The sequence below is a fragment of the Montipora foliosa genome, chromosome 2, assembly GCF_036669935.1.
Source record: "Montipora foliosa isolate CH-2021 chromosome 2, ASM3666993v2, whole genome shotgun sequence".
In the NCBI taxonomy this organism is placed as follows: domain Eukaryota; kingdom Metazoa; phylum Cnidaria; class Anthozoa; order Scleractinia; family Acroporidae; genus Montipora; species Montipora foliosa.
In genome coordinates this window covers 22,144,508-22,165,926 of record NC_090870.1, presented here as the reverse complement: position 1 = coordinate 22,165,926, position 21,419 = coordinate 22,144,508, and the positions used below count along the sequence as shown (strand labels likewise).

Genomic DNA, 21,419 nt, shown 5'->3' with positions numbered 1-21,419 from the left:
CAATTGTTTACTACCCAATTTAGTTGGATGCTGAGATTCTTTGTTTTTCCAGCTGTCGCTTATTTTTTAAACTTACTGAAGAAAAGGCTAGCGAAGTCTAAAGTCTAAAGTCTAAAGATTGACATTTTGAAATTTGTCACAAAGAGCAGCAACTCCTTGCCAAACTATTGGCAATTTTAACAGATGAGCATTGGAAATAGTTTCCATCACTACAATAATTTTCGTTCTTGCATTTAAGGTAATTCTAGTAAAAACTGTTCATCTTTTGTTCATATGTTTACAGCTGACAACTTCTTCTGAAGTCATTTGTATGTTGTTTGTCTGTTATTGCCAATGAGATGCTCTCATTATCAGTAATCTCAAATCTTAAAGTAATTCTTGGTCCATTGGCAACTTGTAGTCAGGGTTTGTAGTTTAGAATAATAAGTCGATTTACTTTTCAGTGTTATTCCAAAACAAAAATCAATGTTTCTGTCATCTTTACTCTTATAAATCACAAAAATGACACCATAAAAATGTTCAAATTAGGCGATCAAAGTACATTTCTCCTTTTATGGTCCTGTGTTCAGTGAACAGTACGCATCCCTTTGGGGTTTTACCGTTTTGTTTTGTTTATAATGTCACCGATGTATGACAGAAAATTGAGTTTGTGACTCAACCAAAGCACTTACCGGTTCTGCTTTTGAGATTTAAAAGTAGACTGTTAACCTATGTCTACTGATTTATCTACTTTTTAATGTAATAAAACTTTGATAAGGCAAAAGTTTGTGAAGCATTTATGCTCATAATTATGTAGTCCAAAAGATATTTCTAAAATGGATGTTTGCACTTGATTGAATGGTGGCTAGGGTTGTGCAGCAAAAAAGACTCTTACTGGAGTCCTACCTCGAGTGGTTGCATTGACATTAGTTTATCTCTTCAAATTCTCCTAAAGAAATAACTGTGGAGCTCTTCTTTTAGGCTTGGCTAAATATATTTGTTATTAAACAAAAATATGGAAGCAAGGCTATGCTATTGTTTTCAGATACAGACAGTTTAACATTAGAAATTAAAACTAATGATGTGTATCAAGACGTCTGGAATGACAAAGATAAATTTGATAATAAACAATTATAAATTGGATGAGGTTGAGCATGATATCATAAATTATCAAACCCTCGTGTCTGTGTTATCTGCCGAAGCCGAAGGTTTTGATAATTCATGATATCATGTGAAAACCAAATTCAATAATTGTTTTATTATACATTTTTCACATAATTCATCCTCAGAAACAGAAGCGAAGCATTCAGCCATTTTGTTTTTGAGGAGAACACTCCAAGGGGCTTAGTAACCAGGCAGACGTTGAACTTGACATGATAAATGTAATATCTCCAGCAGATATTGCATTTATCATGTCAAGTTCACAAGCTATTGTGAATTGATTGAATGCTCTCTACCAATCAGATTTTTCATAGTGAGTCTGATGTATAATAATAGTGATTATCCTAAGGAATCTCAATATTTTTTCATTGAAAAGAAGAAAATACTCGGGTTTTTTTTAAGATTAGTCTTTGGAGTGTTCCTATAACAGAGTTTTTTGGTTTGAGATCGAAAATGTTCAGTTATGTAAATGAAAAATTTAATGATAAACAACAACGAACAGCAAAAGGAATAAAAAAATATTACTAAAAAGACATTAAACACAAGACTATGAGCAAACACTTTTCACTAAAAATGAAATTCGCCAGAAAATAAAAACAATTAGATCTCAATATCATCAATTAAGTAGTTATATGAAATAAATGAAATATCACTAAGCAGTTTTGATTATAAAAGATAAATACATAGTAATGGAATTAAAAGTTATACTTACAAACATTATAAAATTAATAAAAATATATAAATATTAAATAACGAAAAACGAGTGCAAAATGGCTGGTTAATACTCTTTTCTGAATTTTTTTTCTCTTTTGGAGTGCAATTTTATGATGAAACTCTTTTTTCTTGTTTAACACATTTTACCATTTCAACCATTACAATCATAATTATTTATCCACGTGTCTGTGGTGTCCCATAAATTAATTTTACTTCCTTGCAAATACTCTTTTTTCTGCTATTTATTATAAAAAACCAGCGCAAATGGCTGGTTATAGTACTCTTTTTTCTGAAATTTTTGTCGTAATGTAAGACGATGATTTTTCTCTCTTTTGGCGAACAGGCCTCACTTTCATTGGCTCATATACTTTTTTTGTTAATTTGCTAGCTCCTTTTCTTTGCCCTCATACCAGTAAAAAGTAATAGTCAAAATCAATTGTTTATCTGGTTTGCAGATAAAAATTGGTTTCATTATCACTTATTCACTAGCCCGCCAGCATGGGTGTGCATTTTTCACTTGTGAAAAACCGATTTTTTTCATCCCCTGCTACAAAAGTAATACCACCTATTGTTTATCTGCTTTGCAGATAAAAATTTGTATCGGTTTTTCAGTGTCAAAACATCTTGTACTTTGGGTTACGCTGAAGGCTAACACTAATAAAAAAACGCCATGATAATCAAAAAGTAATAAGCAAGCAACGTATAACAAAAAACATTTACCAAAAAACAATTACAAATAAAAAAGCAATGAGCCTGGCCATAAATGCATGCAAAACTGTTTTAAAGATGAAAAAGGTAATGGGGTGGACCATAAAAAAAGACTGACAAAAATATGGACAAATTTATTTTCAAAAAAACCAAAAAAGTCATAAGGTCGGCCAAAAAAGAGTCCAATTTATTAAAACTGAGCCCCTGCCCCCATTTATTATACTACCCAGACATCTTTCTGAGTCCTGGCCTGCACTGATTGATGGTGGTTTCTGGAGATCAGCAGGTGTCTACACCAAAGGAGAGCTTGCTTGTCTGCAGAAGTTTCTTGTGGGCTGAATGATCATAATTTAACTCCACAAACAATTCTTTCACAAATGAAAGGACCTTTCAGGGTTCCAAAATTACATGTCCTTGTTGGTTTTCCTAGTGTTGTGACATTATGGCATGAACTGATTCGTTTGCCTCTTGTTCTCTTCATTTGAACATCTACCACTCTCCAGTGCAGTGTTTCTCTATCTTTGCTAGTCTGTGGGCTTTTCTTAGGTCCTTGGAGTAAAACTGCATTGCTTAACTTCCAAAGCATCGAGGACAATGCAGATATCCAGGTTCAGGCTTTGTAAGTCCCTTAAGTTGTGGAGCAACTTTAGAATTTGAATAATGCTCAACTGAACCATTGCCTCTTACCACAAGATTTCCAGAACGTTAGTCCAGTTATTCCAGAAGTGGCTATTTACAGTTTTGAGTGGAAGAAGCTCCACGTCTTTCACTTGTAGTTGTCATAATCAACCAAGATGCCTAAATCTCCACAAAGGCAATGCACAGTAATACTTTCAAAGTCCTATAACTCTTGCCAAGACCTCTAGTAGTACATGTATATCATCTGTTCCATTTAACTTCTGACACCATATAACATTTTCCTGACAACAGATATTGGAAACACATGCATTATTCAAGTTGGTCTTAAAGCACAAAGCTCATCTGGCGAACGCACAAACGAAAGGATTCATGATTTCTGATGTCAAAGCTCAGTTTGAGTTGAATTTTAGTAGATCCGTTGTAAAGTATTTATGCCTGCATAGTTATCTATTAGTTGTATATTAAATAAATATTAATGCTTACATTGTTTTCTTCTATTTTTTCCAAACATAAAATGTAAGTTAAAAATTATACTCAAATTGCTGGCTGTTGCTTCATTGCTCAGCCTCCTCCCATGCTTCTCTTTCATTGCAAATGTAAAATGACTAATTGCAGTAACGTCACTTTTTGTGTAATTCGTGAAAAAGGCCCTTTAATGTGTTCATTTATGATCATTTCTTAGTGTTCTCTGTTGCAGGTAAAGTTTGGCCAACAGAAAAGGTACCAAGACTGGTTTCAAAAACAGGTTAGTTTTGTAATCCGTGATCATGAACAATGGGAATATATATCACTGTCTATTGCTATTGTGCTTTCTTTTTAACTTCATTACTTCATTTAATGCCAATGTTATAGCAAGATAATGATTCCAAGCAGAACCATACATAGTGCCACATAGCCGGGGTCTAGAGCTGTAGTGCCCCGTAGCCCCATAGTACCATACACAGTGACATGTATCCCTACATAAGCATACATAGTGCCACACAGCTCATACAAACCATGCATAACACCCCATATCCCTAAAAAACCATACATAGCATCACGTAGCCCTACAGAACCACGCACAATGCCACACATCCCTACATAATGTAAACACTCTAATAAGACCCCTCCCCCACTGGGGGGCTCAATTTAATTCTGGGGCTCGTAGAGGGGATCTCATTAGAGAGGGAAGTCATAATTAAAAACTTGAGAGTCAAAATACCAGTCATCTAAAATCAAAATCAGCTTCAATAAATTTTGTATATAGTATACAGCAGTTATCAATATCCTGAAATCAGAACTTCACAAGAAAGCGCAAAAAACTTACTCATATGAATTTTGAAGTTGGCACTGTAAAGCTTATAGTAAGATCAGCTTGTAAAACGATATATTGCAATGTGTTTATTGCACAAAATTTGAGGGGAGGGAGGGGAGCTTATTATGAAGTTGGCTGTACGGAAGGCTTATTAGGGCAGTTACGGTACTTGTTGTATAACCACACAAGGCGCAAAAATATCCCTTTTACTATATGCACACCAGTTTTGTAATAGACTCTTTTTTTCTCCAAAATGACAGCCTTAATCAAAGGATTTAAAATTAATCTCAGTGAAAAATGTATATCATGGTCTGTGATGCTGTATATGGCTACATGTGTGTGGGATTATGTGATGCTATGCATGTCAATGTACTTGTAAGGTTTTGTGGTACTCTGAAAGGCTGTGTATGGTTGCATAGTGCCATGTATGGCAATGGAGGGTTTATGGCTCTGTAGGGTTGTGTGGCTGCGTAGGTTTGTGGGGAGCTTTGTTTGTTTCTGTAGGACTGTGGAGCTCTATGGTTGGTTATGTAAGACTGTGGGTGCTTTGTAGGGTTGTGGGGTGCTCTGTATGGCTATATACTGGTAGGGTTATATCGTGGTGTCTATGGCCATGTAAGGTTGTGTGGTACTATGTATGGTTATTGGGCCCTATGAATGGTTTTGTAGGGCTATGTGTCGCTATTTGTTGTTTTTGTAGGGCTATGTGGCGCTATGTATGGTTATGCATCTCTGCTCACCCGACATAACAATACGTCGCATTACATAGCCCTGTGTAACCATACATAGCGGGAGCAGGGATGGTGCAGTGGTGAGAGCACTCTTCTTCCACCAATGTTGCCCCGGTTCGACTCCCAGACTTGGCGTCACGTTTGGGTTGCGTTTACTGGTTCTGTACTCTGCTACGAGAAGGGTACTCCACTTTTAAGTTTGATTTGAAGGCCATGGAGTAATCAGTTGTAACTGTTAAGTTAAGTGCTACCCACTTTATTATTATTATTATTATTATTATTATTATTATTATTATTATTATTATTATTATTATCATTATTATTATCTCATGGCATTTACGCTCTGGCAGATGTTATACCGCATTTAAACCAAAGGAGCAAGCCATAGCCAATGGCCTACCCTCTTTATTATTATTATTATTATTATTATTATTATTAGTATTATTATTATTATTATTATTATTATTATTATTATCTCATGGCATTTACACTCTGGCAGATGTTATACCGCATTTAAACCAAAGGAGCAAGCCATAGCCAATGGCCAAAGGTCCTTTGGGTCATTCCCTCTTGTTAAGTTTTCCAGAACCTTTCTTAGGATCCTTGCTGTTCCTAACAAGGCTGTTTTCTGCAAGAGTCCTTTCTTGATAGCAATCCCTAGCTTTGTAAGCCATCCATCTAACCTTTTACGTACTCCTCCAAGTGCACCAGCAACTATTGGTACAACTTCTACAGTGTACATGTCTGATCCCCCATATATTCTTAATTTCTCTCTTTAGCTCCTGGTACTTCTCCACCTTTTCACCTGCCTTCTCATGCACTCTGTGGTTCCACGGTGACGCAATATCCACAATGATTACCTTATTATTTTCCTTTTCTACAACAACAATGTCTGGTTTTCTGGCTGCGATTTTATGGTCGCACTGGACGGACATGTCCCACAAGATCTTAAGACTTTCGTTTTCCACAACCCATTCTGGTTGGTGCTCATACCATTTCTCACTTCTGTCTATACCATACTTACAACAGAGTTTCCAGTGCACCAATCTGGCAATGTTGTCATGCCTTCTGTTGTACTCTTTCTGCGCCAGTTTGTTACATTCACTAATAATGTGGTTTATTGTTTCACCCTTCTCCCCACACAATCTGCAAAGTGGGGAATCCCAACTTGACTTGATCCAAGCAGTCTCAAAAAACACTGATGTGAATAAATCTTTCTCTGAATTTTATAATAAATTAAATGATCTTCTCAACAAGCACGCACCGTTAAAGCCAGTCTCAAAGCGCATGATTAAGCGATTATCAAAACCTTGGATAACTAAGGGAATTAGAAAATCAATTAAAATCAAAAATCAACTTTTTACTTCGGGTGACACTGATGCCTACAAGACCTATCGTAATAAAGTTTTGATGCTCACACGAATAAGCAAAAAAATGTATTTTCACAAATATTTTGAAGACAATTTGAAAAATACTAAAAAAGTATGGGAGGGCATCAATAGTCTTTTAGGTCGTAAGAGTAAAGCTCACAAAGTTATAACCTCTTTAAAATGTCCACAAACCAAGCAAGTATCTTATAATACCTCCGAGTTTCCTGATATAATGAATAAGTTTTTCTCCTCAGTTGGACACAACTTGGCATCTAAAATGCCATATCCAATTAAACAATTTTCTGAATATCTCCCTCAGGTAAATTCCCCTGGTTCTTTCTTCTTCAACCCCGTCTCTTCTTCTGAAATTGAACTGGAAATAGTGACAATTCCTCAAAATAAAGCACATGGACTGTATTTCTTTCCCACTCATATTTTAAGATCAGCTAAACACATTATTAGCCAACCTTTGTCTGTACTACTGAATAAATCACTCGAATACGGAATTTATCCAACTAAGTTGAAGCTTGCTAAAGTAATTCCGATTTACAAAAACGATGATCCATCTGATCCTTCTGATTATAGGCCTATATCACTTCTCTCTGTATTCAACCGTATCTTTGAAAAAATTATGTATTATCGCCTTAAATCATTCCTCGAGAAAAATAATATATTCAATGATTCACAATATGGTTTCCGTGAAAAGCGTTCCGCTGAGCATGCTATCCTATAGATATAATTAATCAAATTGAAAATAACATGGACAATAAGATGTATTCATGCGGCATATTTATTGATTTAAACAAAGCTTTTGACACAGTAGATCATTTAATATTATTGCAAAAATTGGACCACTACGGTGTACGCGGGGTAACAAATAATTGGTTTGCCTCTTACCTGCTTGGTCGGCAACAAACAACTCAAATTGGAGCCAAAAACATATCAAAAAAGGAAGTAATATTATCAGGAGTCCCGCAGGGATCAGTGCTAGGACCGTTGCTTTTCCTCGTCTACATAAATGATATATCTAACAGTTCTGATCAGCTTAAATTTTATTTATTTGCAGACGATACTAACCTCTTGTATGCTGATAAAAACCTTAGGGAGCTAGAGATTAAAGTTAATACAGAACTTAGTAAGATCTATGACTGGTTAGTTGCTAATAAGTTATCATTGAATATAAAAAAATCTAACTTTGTTATATTTCGACCAAGACAAAAGATCTTGAACTATCAAGTAAACTTAAAGGTGTTTGACCATCACACTAATAGCTATATCTCTTTGGAGCGTAAGAAGTTCATCAAATACTTAGGCGTGCTCATCGATGAAAATCTTTCATGGAGTTACCACATTGCTCATGTTGCATCAAAAATAAGTAAATCAATTGGTATCATCTCTAGGATAAGGCATTTTGTACCGCTGAGTACTTTACACCATATCTACAGGTCACTCATTCAACCATACTTAATGTATGGTATAGTAGCGTGGTGTAATACTGCAAAAGTTCATAGAACTAAACTTTTGACCCTTCAAAAACGAGCTCTTCGCCTAATGTATTTTGCTGATTACAAATCTCATGCAATACCTTTCTTCATTTCTTCTAGTCTTCTTCCTTTAGATATGCTCTATTTTAAATCTGTGGCTGTGATTATGCATGATGCATCAAACAACTTGACACCTCCTAATATATTTAACCTATTCACCCATCAAGCTGATATTCATCCTTACGAGACGAGATCATCGCAAAGAGGAGATTATTTTCTTAAACGTTCGAGAATAGATATTCAAAAAAGATCTTTCAAGAATTGGCGTTAAAATTTGGAATAGCATATCTTGTGAAGTCCGCCAGATGTCAAAATCTAACTTCAAAAATAATGTTGATGATATCCTCTTACAAAGACTGCTAAAATATGATGATTACATTGATGTTTCGATAATATTGGCAAATTTTGACTCCTTAGTTTAGTATGTCAGGTAGTTAAAAATTTATTTATTCAATTTAAGCTACTTTTTTCATGTTTATTTATGTTATACTGTACAAGTTTTAAGCTATTCTCCATTGCACTAACTGTATTCTAAAACTAATTTATTTTATTTTATTTATTTGTTTATTTTCATGTGAATGTGTAGTTATTTGTAACCATTTTATCTGGAATATTTATTGTAAGCAATGCTCGCCTCGACTAGCTATTGCTAACTGCGAGCATTGCATAGTTTTGTGATACTTTATGCAAAATACATAATAAAACCTGAAACCTGAAACCTGAAACCTGATGTTGAACTTGACATAATTTCTTCTCAGTGCCTGTTCTTGGGCTGCAAAAGTAAGTGCTTCAGTTCCTATTTTTAAATCACTTTTTCTTGTCCATTCCCACATCTTGTCTTTGTCATCTGTCTCCGGCATATCACGCAGGAATTGGCCATGCATTTTTTTCTCTTGCCATCTGTTCAAGGTTCTTTCTTGTTTTAAGTCTCTCTTTTCCTTTGCTTCATCACTGTTGAAAATTCCTACCCCTCTTACTCCTGCCAACACTCTCTCGTTTGAATTCTTTAGATACCATGCCAGATTATTTTTCTCAGCCTTCACACATATTTCGCAGCTAATTAGGCCTCTTCCTCCTTTCTGTTGTATAAATACAACCTGGCTACATCACTTTTGGGGTGTAGAGCCCCATGTAGTGACATTGTCTTCCTGGTTTTTCTATCCAGCTCCTTTATTTCTTCACTCCTTCAATCTATCTATTATTATTATTATTATTATGATGATGATGATGATGAGTTAGTATCACAAATTTCTTTTTCCCTTCTACCTTATAACAACCCTCATCTTTCCAGCACCTTTCTTAGCGTTCTTGCAGTATCCAGAAGCATGGTCTTTTGTGCTAGCTCCACAGGTGTACTTACACCCATGCAACTGAGGAAGCTCTCCAATCTCCTTGGGACAGTCCCTAATGCCCCCATAACCACTGGAAATACCTTTACTTTAACCTTCCACATTTTCTCCACCTCTCTTGCCAGGTCTTGATATTCTTCCATCTTTTCTTCTTCCTTTTCTCTCACAGCAGTATCCACTGGAATAGTGACATCAGTGATTTGGCACGTCTTTTCTCTTGTATTGGCAATCACCAAATCTTGTCTCCTTGCTTTGATGTGATAGTCGGTCTGGATATTACAGTCCCACATTGACTTGCAGTTGTCATTTTCCAAGACACTCTCAGGAGGTACATGTTCAAACCACGTGTCACCTCGCTAAAAGCCACCTTTTCCTGCTCTTCCCACTTTGTCATGCATCCTCTTGTACTCAGCCTGGGCTAGTTTGGTGCATCCACTCACAGTGTGGATAAGGTTTCATTTGCCTGGTGACACATTCTACACATTATCTTGGGTCTTGTCGATTTTTGCTTTTATTTGGTTCGCTCTGATTGCCTGGTCTTGAGCTGCAATGATCAAGGATTCTGTTTCCCTCACAAGTTAACCCCTTTCCAGCCATGCCCATGTCTTCTCATTGCTCTCATTCTCCTTTTGTCTAAGGAATTGGCCATACAACACCTTCTCTTGCCACTCAGTCTTATGTTCAGCTCTTCTTCGGTCTTTAAAGCCCTTGGCCAACTCTAGATTTTGCAGTAACTTGCCTCCCTTCCTTGGTGCTTGAGTTAGTTTTTCATCCCTGCCTATATTGTAACTTCTCATTGAGAGCAAGGCCTGGTCCCTCAGATCTTGGCTCATACAAATGGGCTACACAATCTCTTGGGTGTAGTGCTTTATTCATTTTTAAGATATTTCTCATAATGTCCCTTCTCGTAATGTCGAGGTCTTTCAATTCCTACTTTGGCCAGTTGATGATTCCTCCTGAATATCTGATCAAAGATACAGCCCATGTGTTGATTCCCAGCATTCAATTTGGATCCAGCAACCTTTTTTACACGTCTGAAGTATTCTTTGCCGATCTTCTCAATACTGTGCTAACCATGCTCCACAATAATTGCAGAGCTACACTTTAAGCCTGCCTTAACTCATCAAAACGTATCATTATAGTTGTTATTATTTCCAGCCTTCTTGCATGAATTTCATCCTCCAATCATTCTGACTGAGGTGACATGGAAAATTTGCAATCCATAACTAGAGTTTTCCAAAGAGTGATGCAATTTGGTCAAAGCAAAACCAATAATTAACAACTGTTCTTACCATTAGTTTCATCAGTGATTTCTTACTTCTTTTTCAGTATCTTTCAACCCCTGAAAGTCAAAGTCTTCGTGCTGATCTGATTCGCTACATTGTGGGAGTTGTTCATCCCTGTAATGAGGTGTTGTGTTCTGATATAATACCTAGATGGGCTATCATTGGCTGGCTCTTAACATCTTGCCAGGTAAGAGTGACTGCTCTAACCCTAACCCTAGTCATGGCTTTGAAGAAAATTCTAGAGAGCCAATCAAACTCACCTATGGACGGCTCACAATTTGCAAACACTTGAATCAAAAAAGTAAAACATCTGTTTTTCTGTTTGAAAATGGTCATCAAAGAAAATCGTTGATGAAACAATTTAATGCTGGGGGAGCTCAACATGTCAATATCTGTCAAGTGATGATTATGACAACATAATATCCTCTCTTTTTCACAAATATGGTTAACAAGTTGTCACATTCTCACTAAATTATTATGAAGCAGATGACAAATGTTTATCCAGCTACACAAAATGAAGAGCTTTTTAATATATAGTAACTCTGGGATACTTGGAGAAAATCCAACTGCTTCTTTTACATTCTTCCAATTATTAGTTACTCTACCACTCAAGCTTTAGGAGACTCGTGGGAGCAATGTCATTAAACTACAATCCAGGTCAAAAGACTTTGGGACACTTGTCAAATTTCGGGCAAAAAGTAGAGAAGTTACTGTACGTGCTTCCATCGTTATATGAGCAGCATGTGTTCTCCTTTTGCTGCCTTTTTTGGGCCCCCTTGCCCCCAGACAGTGTTGAAACATGCGATCGATTGATGAACAGATCTTTATTTTGAAGACTGAAAAATCAACATTGTAATGTGGTGAGGGGAAAAAACGGGAATTGTCTCAACAGTTTTGACAAGGATTGTAGGTTTAGGTGACAATTTGTCTGCACTTATTCTTTCCAAACTGCATTAAAATAAATACCAGTGGATTATAATCTGCTTGTTTCTTTTACTTTTTTTTGTAGACTGTGGTTTCTACCGTGAATGCTAAACTTGCCCTATTCTACGACTGGCTTTTTTATCAGCCCAACTTAGACAACATTATGAATATTGGTAATAAACCACTTTCTCCCCTAATTTGATTAGAAGTTAAACATAGCTGTTGAGTAATAGAATGTAAGTGTACAATATGCTTTTTTTTTCCTTTAGAACCTGCTATACTGCTAATGCACCATTCAATACGAAGTCATCCGACAATCACTTGTACTTTGCTGGACTTTCTTTGTCGGGTGTGTGATTTTCTTTCTTTTATTATCATAGTTACTTGTGTCATCGTTTCGTTACAGACCCAATATTCTAGGCATAAGCTGCTTCCCTCAGGGCTCTCCAGGACTGATTTACTTTGCTGTTTGTCAATTGCCGTACTGCTTGTAAAGCAATTTGCAAGCACTGGCCCCAACACTCTGAACTACATGCATCCATAGCTCTCTTCAAACAGTGAATATTGGTTTTGTAACATGCTAGGCAATTTTTACTAATGCTAGTTGTATGAAGGGACCTATAGTCTTTGGCACTTATTTAACAATTACCCTGCGAAATCGCACAGAATATCGCATGATACATGGCAGCCGAGTTGTCTAAAATCAGGCGATATTCCGTAAGATTGAGCAGGTTTATTGTTTTATTATTCAACACATTGATGACAAAGCATAATTTTCTATGTTTATTGGGAAAAAAAGTTGGAAAAACTACCATTTTTCTCTGCGACACGCAAAATTAGGTATATGACAGGATGTCTGTTGAGTACGCACGACGAATATTGAGTGTGCTATGACCGTATTTGGACATAATTTGTCACAATGTGTTGTATAATAAAATCTATTATGTAACCTGTAGCATTATGTAATTACAAAGGCAGCGTATTTTCCCTTGTTTGTATTACAAACCTCAGTGGTTGAAGCAGCTGGGGTTTCAATTTGTGACCTCCATCAATGTACATGTAGTCTGATGCTTGACCAATTCAACCAACCAGATGGGGAGTAGTGTTGTTAAAATTTCTTTCTAAGTAATTTTTGACGTGTTATCATAGCATATCTGTTATTCTCATTTAACATTTTGTAAAAACACATTTATGTGAGAATTGAGGATCAAGTTTTGGAGATCAATTTTTTTCAAAGGAACTTAGGGCACGTTCGTTAGATTGACCCTATTCCAGAATAAGAATGTGCGGAGTGATGATTAAAGCGGTATGTTTGGCGCATTTGGAAGCAGCAAAGATAATAAAAATATGTTTGAAATAGCATTTTAGAGATGTTTGACAGTCTTAATGCGAATCTCCGTAAAAACGAAGGATTTTTAACCTATATTCCATGTATTCCTATTCCGGAATACGGTCAATTGAGCGCACCCTTACATTAAAACTGTACTTTAGAGAAACTGTAGGTTTCACTTCAGAGGCATTTAAAAAACTGTTACCTCTGTATAGATTTAAAATTCTGAGATCTGCCCAACCTTTCGTGCTCAGAGACTTTCATAGCAAAATCTCAGCTTGATTCACAGATTTAACAAGCATTAAAAGTTCATTCATTGTCAGGTGCACACAAGTATGTTACAGCACAGTGATAAAAACTTTGAGTTTTAATTTATTATAATATTAATTAGCCAACAAAAATAAATTTTGTTAATAAGAACGGGTACAGACTGGTAACCTTGTTAATAAGAAGTGGTAAAAAGCCATTTTCTTAAAAAATATAAGTGGCATTAATGTATTGTTAGCGTTAGCAAATATCAGGAGCCGATGGGTAGGAGCTTGCTTCTCTCATACAAGTCTTATGAGTCAACCTTTGCACATATCTCTTAATGCACTGTCAAGAAATGGCCAATCAGAATAAGGTTATTGTCAAACGAAGACAAAAATAGCAAATGCAATGTATGGAAATTGATGTAAATGTGAGTTTCCTGCTGAAGGATTAGTTCATATGGGCAAAGGTTGACTCAAGGATACAGTGCAAGGAGAGGTTCCTAGTCATGAGCTCCCGCAGACATACATTTTTGTTGACATTTTTTTATGCTTACCAGATAATACCATACTACAGCACTTTGACAGATGTTCAGGCAAGACAGGGAGTTATCAAAGCATTTAGACACATTCTCAGTAAAAAGGTGGTAATGTAAGTTTACATTCATTTGTTTCATGGTTTTTCCATTAAAATATTCTGTTTGTTGCAAAATTCCTTTGACTTTTCTCTTGTTACATGTAAGTCTTATTCATCGATCCATGCAGGTCACTTTCCCCGCTTTTGGACAACCCTAAGATGGATCGAGAATTGCGAGTTTTGGTCAGAAGTGCCTTGGCTGAGTTCTGTGATTCTGGTACTTTCTTGTGATATTCTCACAGTACTTTCTTGTTGACTTAGTTTAAGAATTTCGTATCTGCTTGAACCATGGAGTTTGTCATGGGGGGAAAAATTGATAGTATTCAATGGTGTTTGGTGAAGAGTATTGTTTTGGTTAGTGTTGGTTTGTTCTGCAGGTTCAAAACTGGAAGAATCCTCCACGTCAGCATTTAGCAAAGTGGAAAGCTCATCGTCATCAACTTCCTCAAATGACATCATTGGCTCCCTTGGGTCCAGGATGGTGGAAGCAGATACGACTAGTGGTACAAAAGACTCTGAATTGGTGGATAGTGGAGTAGATGAGGAACTTGAGCCTCCTGATGAAGAAGCTGTCTTTTCCGACCCAGATGAAGATGATGAAAGTGACACAGTTCCTATGAAGCAAGACATCAGGGGGAAAGAGAGAGATTATCAATTTAAACCGATTGAGAAGGAAGGCATAGATGACCAAGAAGAACAAGACAGTAATGAGGATGTTACAGAACTAGAAGAGCTGGAAAATGTAGGGGATGAAGTGAAGGAATTAATCATTAAATTTTCTCAAGAAAGGTATTTTAAGCTGCATGTACTATGCACTGCGTTTCCTTCTCATTCATTTATTCTTCATTCATGCTGTTATCCCCTTACCAACAAAGCTTCCATCAAGAATGCTAGGGTCATGCAACATAGCCCTTAAGTGTGTCCAAGGTCAGACCACAGAAAGGGAACAGTCTCCATCTGTGTGGTTTCTTGGTTGATTTCTCTTTACACAAAACAGACAAACTGTGGAAGAAAAGACCAGCGCCTCAAAGTTCCTACCCAAAGACACCATCAGCATAATCTTACTAGTTATTTTAAGGGTCCCTTGTTATTAGTGTTGTTATTTTAGAATACAGATGTCAGTTTTTGTGTGGTAACTTATGGTGTATTCTTTCTTTGGCTGTTTAGTAATGTTGAACTGAGATGCAGCATGATGGAGAATATCCTGAAGTATATTACATCCCTGGTAGGGTTTGTTTGTATGTCCATGTGACTTGCGGGAGAAAATAAAATTTCCAGTTTATCGCAGTTCATCATGGACCTTTTTCTATCCTTGTTGAGCGTTAGTACTGTAGGTTCCTCAAAGACAACATTAAGAATGGCTGCCTGTAAGGATCGAGAATCGTCCGTCAACGACCAGTTTGGCGGATAGCTCATATTTTGCCCAAAGATACCCTTTTGTGAATTATTTTTAAAAACCACATTTAAAAGTTCCAGCGATTCTTATTTTGTTGGAAATTTGCGAAAATTTGAAAACGCGGTTAAAGTGCGGTTTGCTGTTTGACAAATTGTCCAAAATTTACAGCGAGAACCAAGCAACGGTGAAGTCTTAAAATGAATTCAATTGGCACCAAACTTGACTCAAAATAAGAACAGCCATTCTTATCCATTTCTGCTTCGATGCTTTTTACTGAAATGTTAAAATTGTGATTTTCTAAGCTCTTTAAAGAACTTCCTCAAAAGCCACATAACATGGCAGCGGAAAATGGGTGATATTTGACGCGATAAAAATGTACCTGGAACTTCATATTCTTCAAATTGCTATTATTCATTTTCTGTGTAAGGTCTTATGCTCGAACTCTGAACGCTTCCCTCCGAAAATATCAGAAATGTTTGTAAACTGAGCGAGCTAAATGACACGAAATTTGAAGGCAAACTGATGCTAATCATTTCATGTCGAATTGTTGAAACTGACTAATTTTCGGCTTGTACAGCTGTAGATTGGAAAGCTTTAAAAAAATGCAAAGTTATCCTTCAGAAGTATTAAAAGTGACTGAAAATCGTATTCGAGGGCAAAAATCCACAAGTGAACTATATATTACTCAATTCAAATACATTTAAATTCATACTGGTTTGTGCAAGTGACTTTTCTATCACGATTTCAAGACTGAAATTAATATGTTCAGTTTTCTGTCAAAGAAGATCGTGATTCACACGACAAGTTAATATTTTGTGTGCAAGAAATGTACTCCACTGTAATGCGAAAGGAATTGAGACAGAATCTCTAACCAAATCAGTATACATACATGTATGCTCAAAAGCGAAAGCGAGTGTCAATTGGGTATCCGAAGACATAAATGATACAATTAAATTGACATTATGAAAGGTTACTACCGAAAAAAAACTACCCAAAGCAGTACGTACTTGCATTTCAGTGAGCTACGCAAAGTTTGAGTCCATAATGTTATCTAATGTTATCCGTTTCATTGTTCTTTGAAATTCTGTCATATTTTTGCTCTACTACTGCGGTAAATAACCTTTTAAAAGCGTGCTCTTGAAATGAAACGGTCCGCCAAGTCGTACATGCATTTAAGTGAAACTGACACTGCGTGCGTTTTGTAATGTAAACAATTACAAAAATAATTCTCTTTACCTTTCGCATTACAGTGGAGTGACATTTCTTGCACCCAAAATATTAACTTGTTGTGTGAATCACGATCTTCTTTGACAGAAAACTGAACATATTTAATATCGTATTAATTTCAGTCTTGAAATCGTGATAGAAAAGTCACTTGCATAAACCAGTATGAATTAAAATGTGTTTGAATTGAGTAATATATAGTTCACTTGCGGATTTTTGCCCTCAAATACGATTTTCAGTCACTTTGAATACTTCTGAAGGATAACTTTGCATTTTTTAAAGCTTTCCAAGCTACAAGCCGAAAATTAGTCAGTTCAACAATTAAACATGAAATAAGGGGCCGACCATTTAACTCTTGGGGGGGGCTTAGGTAGCTTGCAGTTTGCCCTTACAATGGGATAAGGGATTTCTTGCTTGCTCAGTTCACATGGCTCCAAGTCATAGGAGTCATGCAAGCCATTACGGTTCGCCTAACATTGGCTAGCCTAATTAGCACTGCAGTTAGCCTACAGTTCCTTAGGTAGCTTGCGGTTATCGGGATCAGGGATTTCTGGCTTGCTGGCTCGCAGTGTATCCAAACTCGTTAGCTTATCACAAGCAGTAATGGAGGTAAATTTTTCTATTTGAAGAATCAAGTTTTATTAGACAAAGAAAAATAATTTGTTCATTTTTAATCTTTTCAAATGAAGCATTTACATGTAATTACTTCCTATTGAAATATAAGGTTTTTACAATGTCTTATATAATATAAGACAACAAATAACAAGATAATAACATTTTAAGGCTTTGCAGCTCCATATTAGAACTATTACTGCAATAACCACAATGTAAATGTAAATACATTCTGTACATGTAAACACGACACTTTTTTGAGGAAAAAAAAATCCTGCATAGAAATAAAGAGAGAAAAAATATATCCTGCAGAGCATTTAGGAGGGAAAAAATATCCTGCCCACCAAGGTTGCTAGGAAAAAAAAATTGCTGACCAGAAATCACCCCACCCTCAAGAGTTAAATGGTCATCCCCTAATTAGCATCTGTTTGCATTCAAATTTCGTGTCATTTAGCTCGCTCAGGTTACAAACATTTCTGATATTTTCGGAGGGAAGCGTTCCGAGTTCAAGCATAAAATTTACATAGAAAATGAATAATAGCAATATTTGAAGAATATGAAGTAAAAAAAATTAAGAATGAGGTACCAGGTACATTTTTATCGCGTCAAATATCACCCACTTCCCGCCGCCACGTTATACGGCTTTTGAGGATGTTCTTTAAAGAGCTTAGAAAATCACAATTTTAACATTTCCGTAAAAAGCATCGAAGCAGAAATGGATAAGAATGGCTGTTCTTATTTTGTGTCAAGTTTGGTACCAATTGAATTCATTTTAAGACTTCACTGTTGCTTGGTTCTCGCAGCAAATTTTAGACATTTTGTTGACCAAACAGAAAACTGCACTTTAACCGCGTTTTCAAATTTTTGCAAATTTCTAAAAGAAATGAGAATTGTTGTGTTTTAAATGTGGTTTTTGAAAATAGTTTATTAAAGGGTATCTATGGGCAAAATATGAGCTATCCACCAAAATGGTTGTTGACAGACTATTCTTGATTCTTACAGGCAGCCATTCTTAATTAAGACGTTAAGAATTTGGAATATCCGATGCATTTTTAGTGAAACTTTCTGCAGGAAAAGCTCTCGAATAACAAACGGAATGTGTAACTGTATAAGCTGCTTGCAAGCTGAAGTCATTACATGTAGGCATGCAAAGAACTTTCAATTCGCTATTTCCCCCATCCCATGCAATACATTTTGGGGGTTCTTTACATTAAAACAATTAGCAATTATTCAATTCGACTTTCTTAGGATACTGTATGAAGCATTCTGCAGATCATAAAAGCTGTTATACCCTCCAAGATCTGCAGAATTCCTCATATCCTACGAAACCCGAATTCGGTAATTGTGAAGAAGAGCTCCCCAAAAAACCTGTCGGCCGACTGTCGGTCAACTGTCGGCCGACAGTCAGCCAACTGCTGCCCAACTGTCGGCCGACAGTTCTTCACAATTACCCCGAATTCAATATTGCTTTATTATTTATTCAAAATATTTAAAACTTTCGTAAAACGGCGGCTAACTCCACTGCAGTTGTAGGATTTCTGATGTTTTTCTCCTGGAAAGTAAGACACAAAAATTAATCGATGTTGTTTCCTCGACTTTTTGGTATTCTCATTGTCTTTATCATTAAGTAACTGGGTAATATTTTCTTCACTCAAACTTGCAAACCTACTCGCAGCCATTTTGCTCTTTGTTTTTCTGCTCAGCAAAAATAACACAACCTTGTCCCCAGGTTTTGTCGGTCAACAGTTCAATAATATGCAGCGGACTGCACTTTGACGTTATCGGTGAAATACGACAAATTCTTTCCAAATTTGGTCAACACCAGCTGGTTATGGTGACTATTTTGAATGAATAATAATACAAGTCATTTACTATTGCGACTGCATCATGCTTCAGTGAACTGGACATCCATTGTTTTAATGCAAATAACCCTCAAAATGAACTGTATTATGGGATTGGTAAAAATAGGGAATACAAAATTGTGTCACTTCGTTTTTTAAAATAAATAAAATTATTTCCTGTTGAAATGAAGTAACGAAGCTGGTGACTATCAAAGAACATGTAGATAGTGAGCAAAATATAATTTTTTTAATTTCTAATAAATAATATAAATAGTAAATTGTTGTTTTCAAGTTCATTTTCGTGATAAAGGTAATGAGAGATTTCACAACTCAAAAGCCCTACGTTGTGATTTTTAAAAAAATGTAGAAAACAGGGTAACAGGAAGAAATCTCCTTATCCGCGTTTTTATGAGTATAATAGTTTATTGGCCAGAAAACTTGATGTATGAGTTCCACCGACGCCAATAACCTGACTCTTTAATACTGTGGAGTCCACTATTAAAGAGTAGTGTACAGCTTGTAGTTGTGGCACACTTCACGCAGTCGTACACAGAGGCCGTTGAATGTCAATGATAATTTTGATGTTGATTTTTAGGATGAATTTGAAGAGGACATCACCAAGTCGATGGCAATTTGTCTGAACTTTTGCCTGGTGGATGATCTGTTAGCCCCGTGTATATTAAAAGACAGGTACAATGTCTTTCTTAGTTTCACTCCTCTTTGAGGTGATTCCCTGGTTTTGCATTGCGCAACGCTACTGCGCATAATTTATTGCGCCATTGCACGCGCATTGACGCCAAGCTAAATCTGTCAAGGAATAGCTATTTTCTCCTGGGTTAGCACGGTGACACCCCCCTCCCCTCCCTTTTTAATGGTGTTATGTACTCGTAATTGGTATACGGATAACATTTTAAGGAGAAAAAAAGTTAACTGCGTCGCAATGTTGTGAACCCTTCCTTGTACTTGTACATGTTCATTGCCGTGACTTTAACATCTTAAATTCCCATTGCCTGCTCCCATCTGACCTTGTAGTTCAGTCGGTAGAGCAGCGGGGATCTAACCCGGAGGTCGTGGGTTCAATTCCCACCCTGGTGAGAGTTATTCTCTGTCCTTGTGTGGGCCCATTTCCATCAGTAGGGCTAATGCTCACATGGTTCATATGGGGTACAAAACTATCACTTCACATTACACACACTAATCAGTTACGTCCGTTTAAATATAAGTACTACACGGCCAACGTTTGTAAAAACGTTACCCTTCCTTGTACTAGATTAATGATCTGTTTTTCGCAGGGGTGCTGTGACTTAACATTGATTATTCAATTTTTCTTTTCATTTTTATCGTGAAGAATTGTAGAGGACTGTTTAGATGGGCCAATTTATGTTCTTTGCAGGTAAGTATAGGATTCGTCCTGTCTGAACATACCTGTCAGAGTGATAGCTGTTGTATTAACCCTTGGAAAGCCACATCTGCATTTAATTATGCAGCCAGTCCTGTCTGCTGTGGAGTCTTCTGTCTGCGCATTAACCGTAGGAGACTGTTTCTGAAATTTCAGACTGGATTACCTTTGGTTATGCTGGATTCTAATTTAGATCCTGACCCGTGTGTTTTTTTCACCACAGCACAACCTTTGGTACCCCCAGAAGCTTGTTTTTGAAACTTTTCTAAAAAGACATAGATTAAGCGGAACTCTTTGTTGTAATTTTTTGGTCTAAGAACACGTAAGACAGGAGTAAAATTGCTAAGATAAATTTTCTTGAATTGCAGAAATATATGTATACTTCCCACTCATGATATAGGTAGAGAACGGTACTTGACTCTCTTAGGTGCGTTACACAGTGCGGACCATAAAATTGGATATCGATTCCTTTTCTTCTTGAGAGCAAGGTCAGTTTTGTATCTTTTAATTCCATTTCCGAAAGCACATGTTCCATGAATTCCTCTTATTTGTTGTGTGGGGAGGTTTTTTTTTTTGGATTTTTCTATGGTGTTAAAACACTGTGAAAAAAATCCCAAAAAATAACAATGAAATTGCAGTTTTGAATCTCTGTTTATATTTGCGGCTATATATCATACTTAAAAATTTCTCTTTGGAACAGTGTTCTCGACGATGAACGTCTGACGATGTATGAAGATTTTGTAAACATCTCTCGCGGAGAAAGAACACTTCAATCATGCTTGATTGACGACCTCAAGGTCAGATAGTGGTTGTTTTTATCACGCCCGCTTCTTAGTTACCATTTTTGTCACTCAAAAAATGCCACTGACAGATTTTTTTTTTAGGTTTGCCAGCAGTATGATATCAAAGCTTTCCGTTACATAATTTCGTCTATTTACAAGAAGGTAACGCTGTTATGCTGTGTCATTGTCACTTGGGTCCTTTCATTGTTTTTTGCTTTTTCTCTCCAGCGCAGAGTTCAAATGGTTCACGT

At 36.5% G+C, this 21,419-nt stretch overlaps 1 protein-coding gene across 1 annotated transcript in view; it reads left to right on the top strand.

Annotated features, from left to right (window-relative positions):
* LOC137992675 (integrator complex subunit 3-like) overlaps nucleotides 1-21,419 on the top strand; it is an 85,312-nt gene that overhangs the window by 46,637 nt on the left and 17,256 nt on the right. Inside the window, exons 10-22 of the mRNA XM_068838155.1 lie at nucleotides 3,899-3,946; nucleotides 10,819-10,962; nucleotides 11,785-11,872; nucleotides 11,969-12,048; nucleotides 13,838-13,929; nucleotides 14,043-14,131; nucleotides 14,292-14,703; nucleotides 15,082-15,139; nucleotides 19,583-19,677; nucleotides 20,336-20,380; nucleotides 20,755-20,874; nucleotides 21,087-21,183; nucleotides 21,271-21,330. Coding sequence (XP_068694256.1) covers nucleotides 3,899-3,946; nucleotides 10,819-10,962; nucleotides 11,785-11,872; nucleotides 11,969-12,048; nucleotides 13,838-13,929; nucleotides 14,043-14,131; nucleotides 14,292-14,703; nucleotides 15,082-15,139; nucleotides 19,583-19,677; nucleotides 20,336-20,380; nucleotides 20,755-20,874; nucleotides 21,087-21,183; nucleotides 21,271-21,330 — 1,428 coding nt within the window. The remainder of the gene's footprint in view (nucleotides 1-3,898; nucleotides 3,947-10,818; nucleotides 10,963-11,784; nucleotides 11,873-11,968; nucleotides 12,049-13,837; nucleotides 13,930-14,042; nucleotides 14,132-14,291; nucleotides 14,704-15,081; nucleotides 15,140-19,582; nucleotides 19,678-20,335; nucleotides 20,381-20,754; nucleotides 20,875-21,086; nucleotides 21,184-21,270; nucleotides 21,331-21,419) is intronic.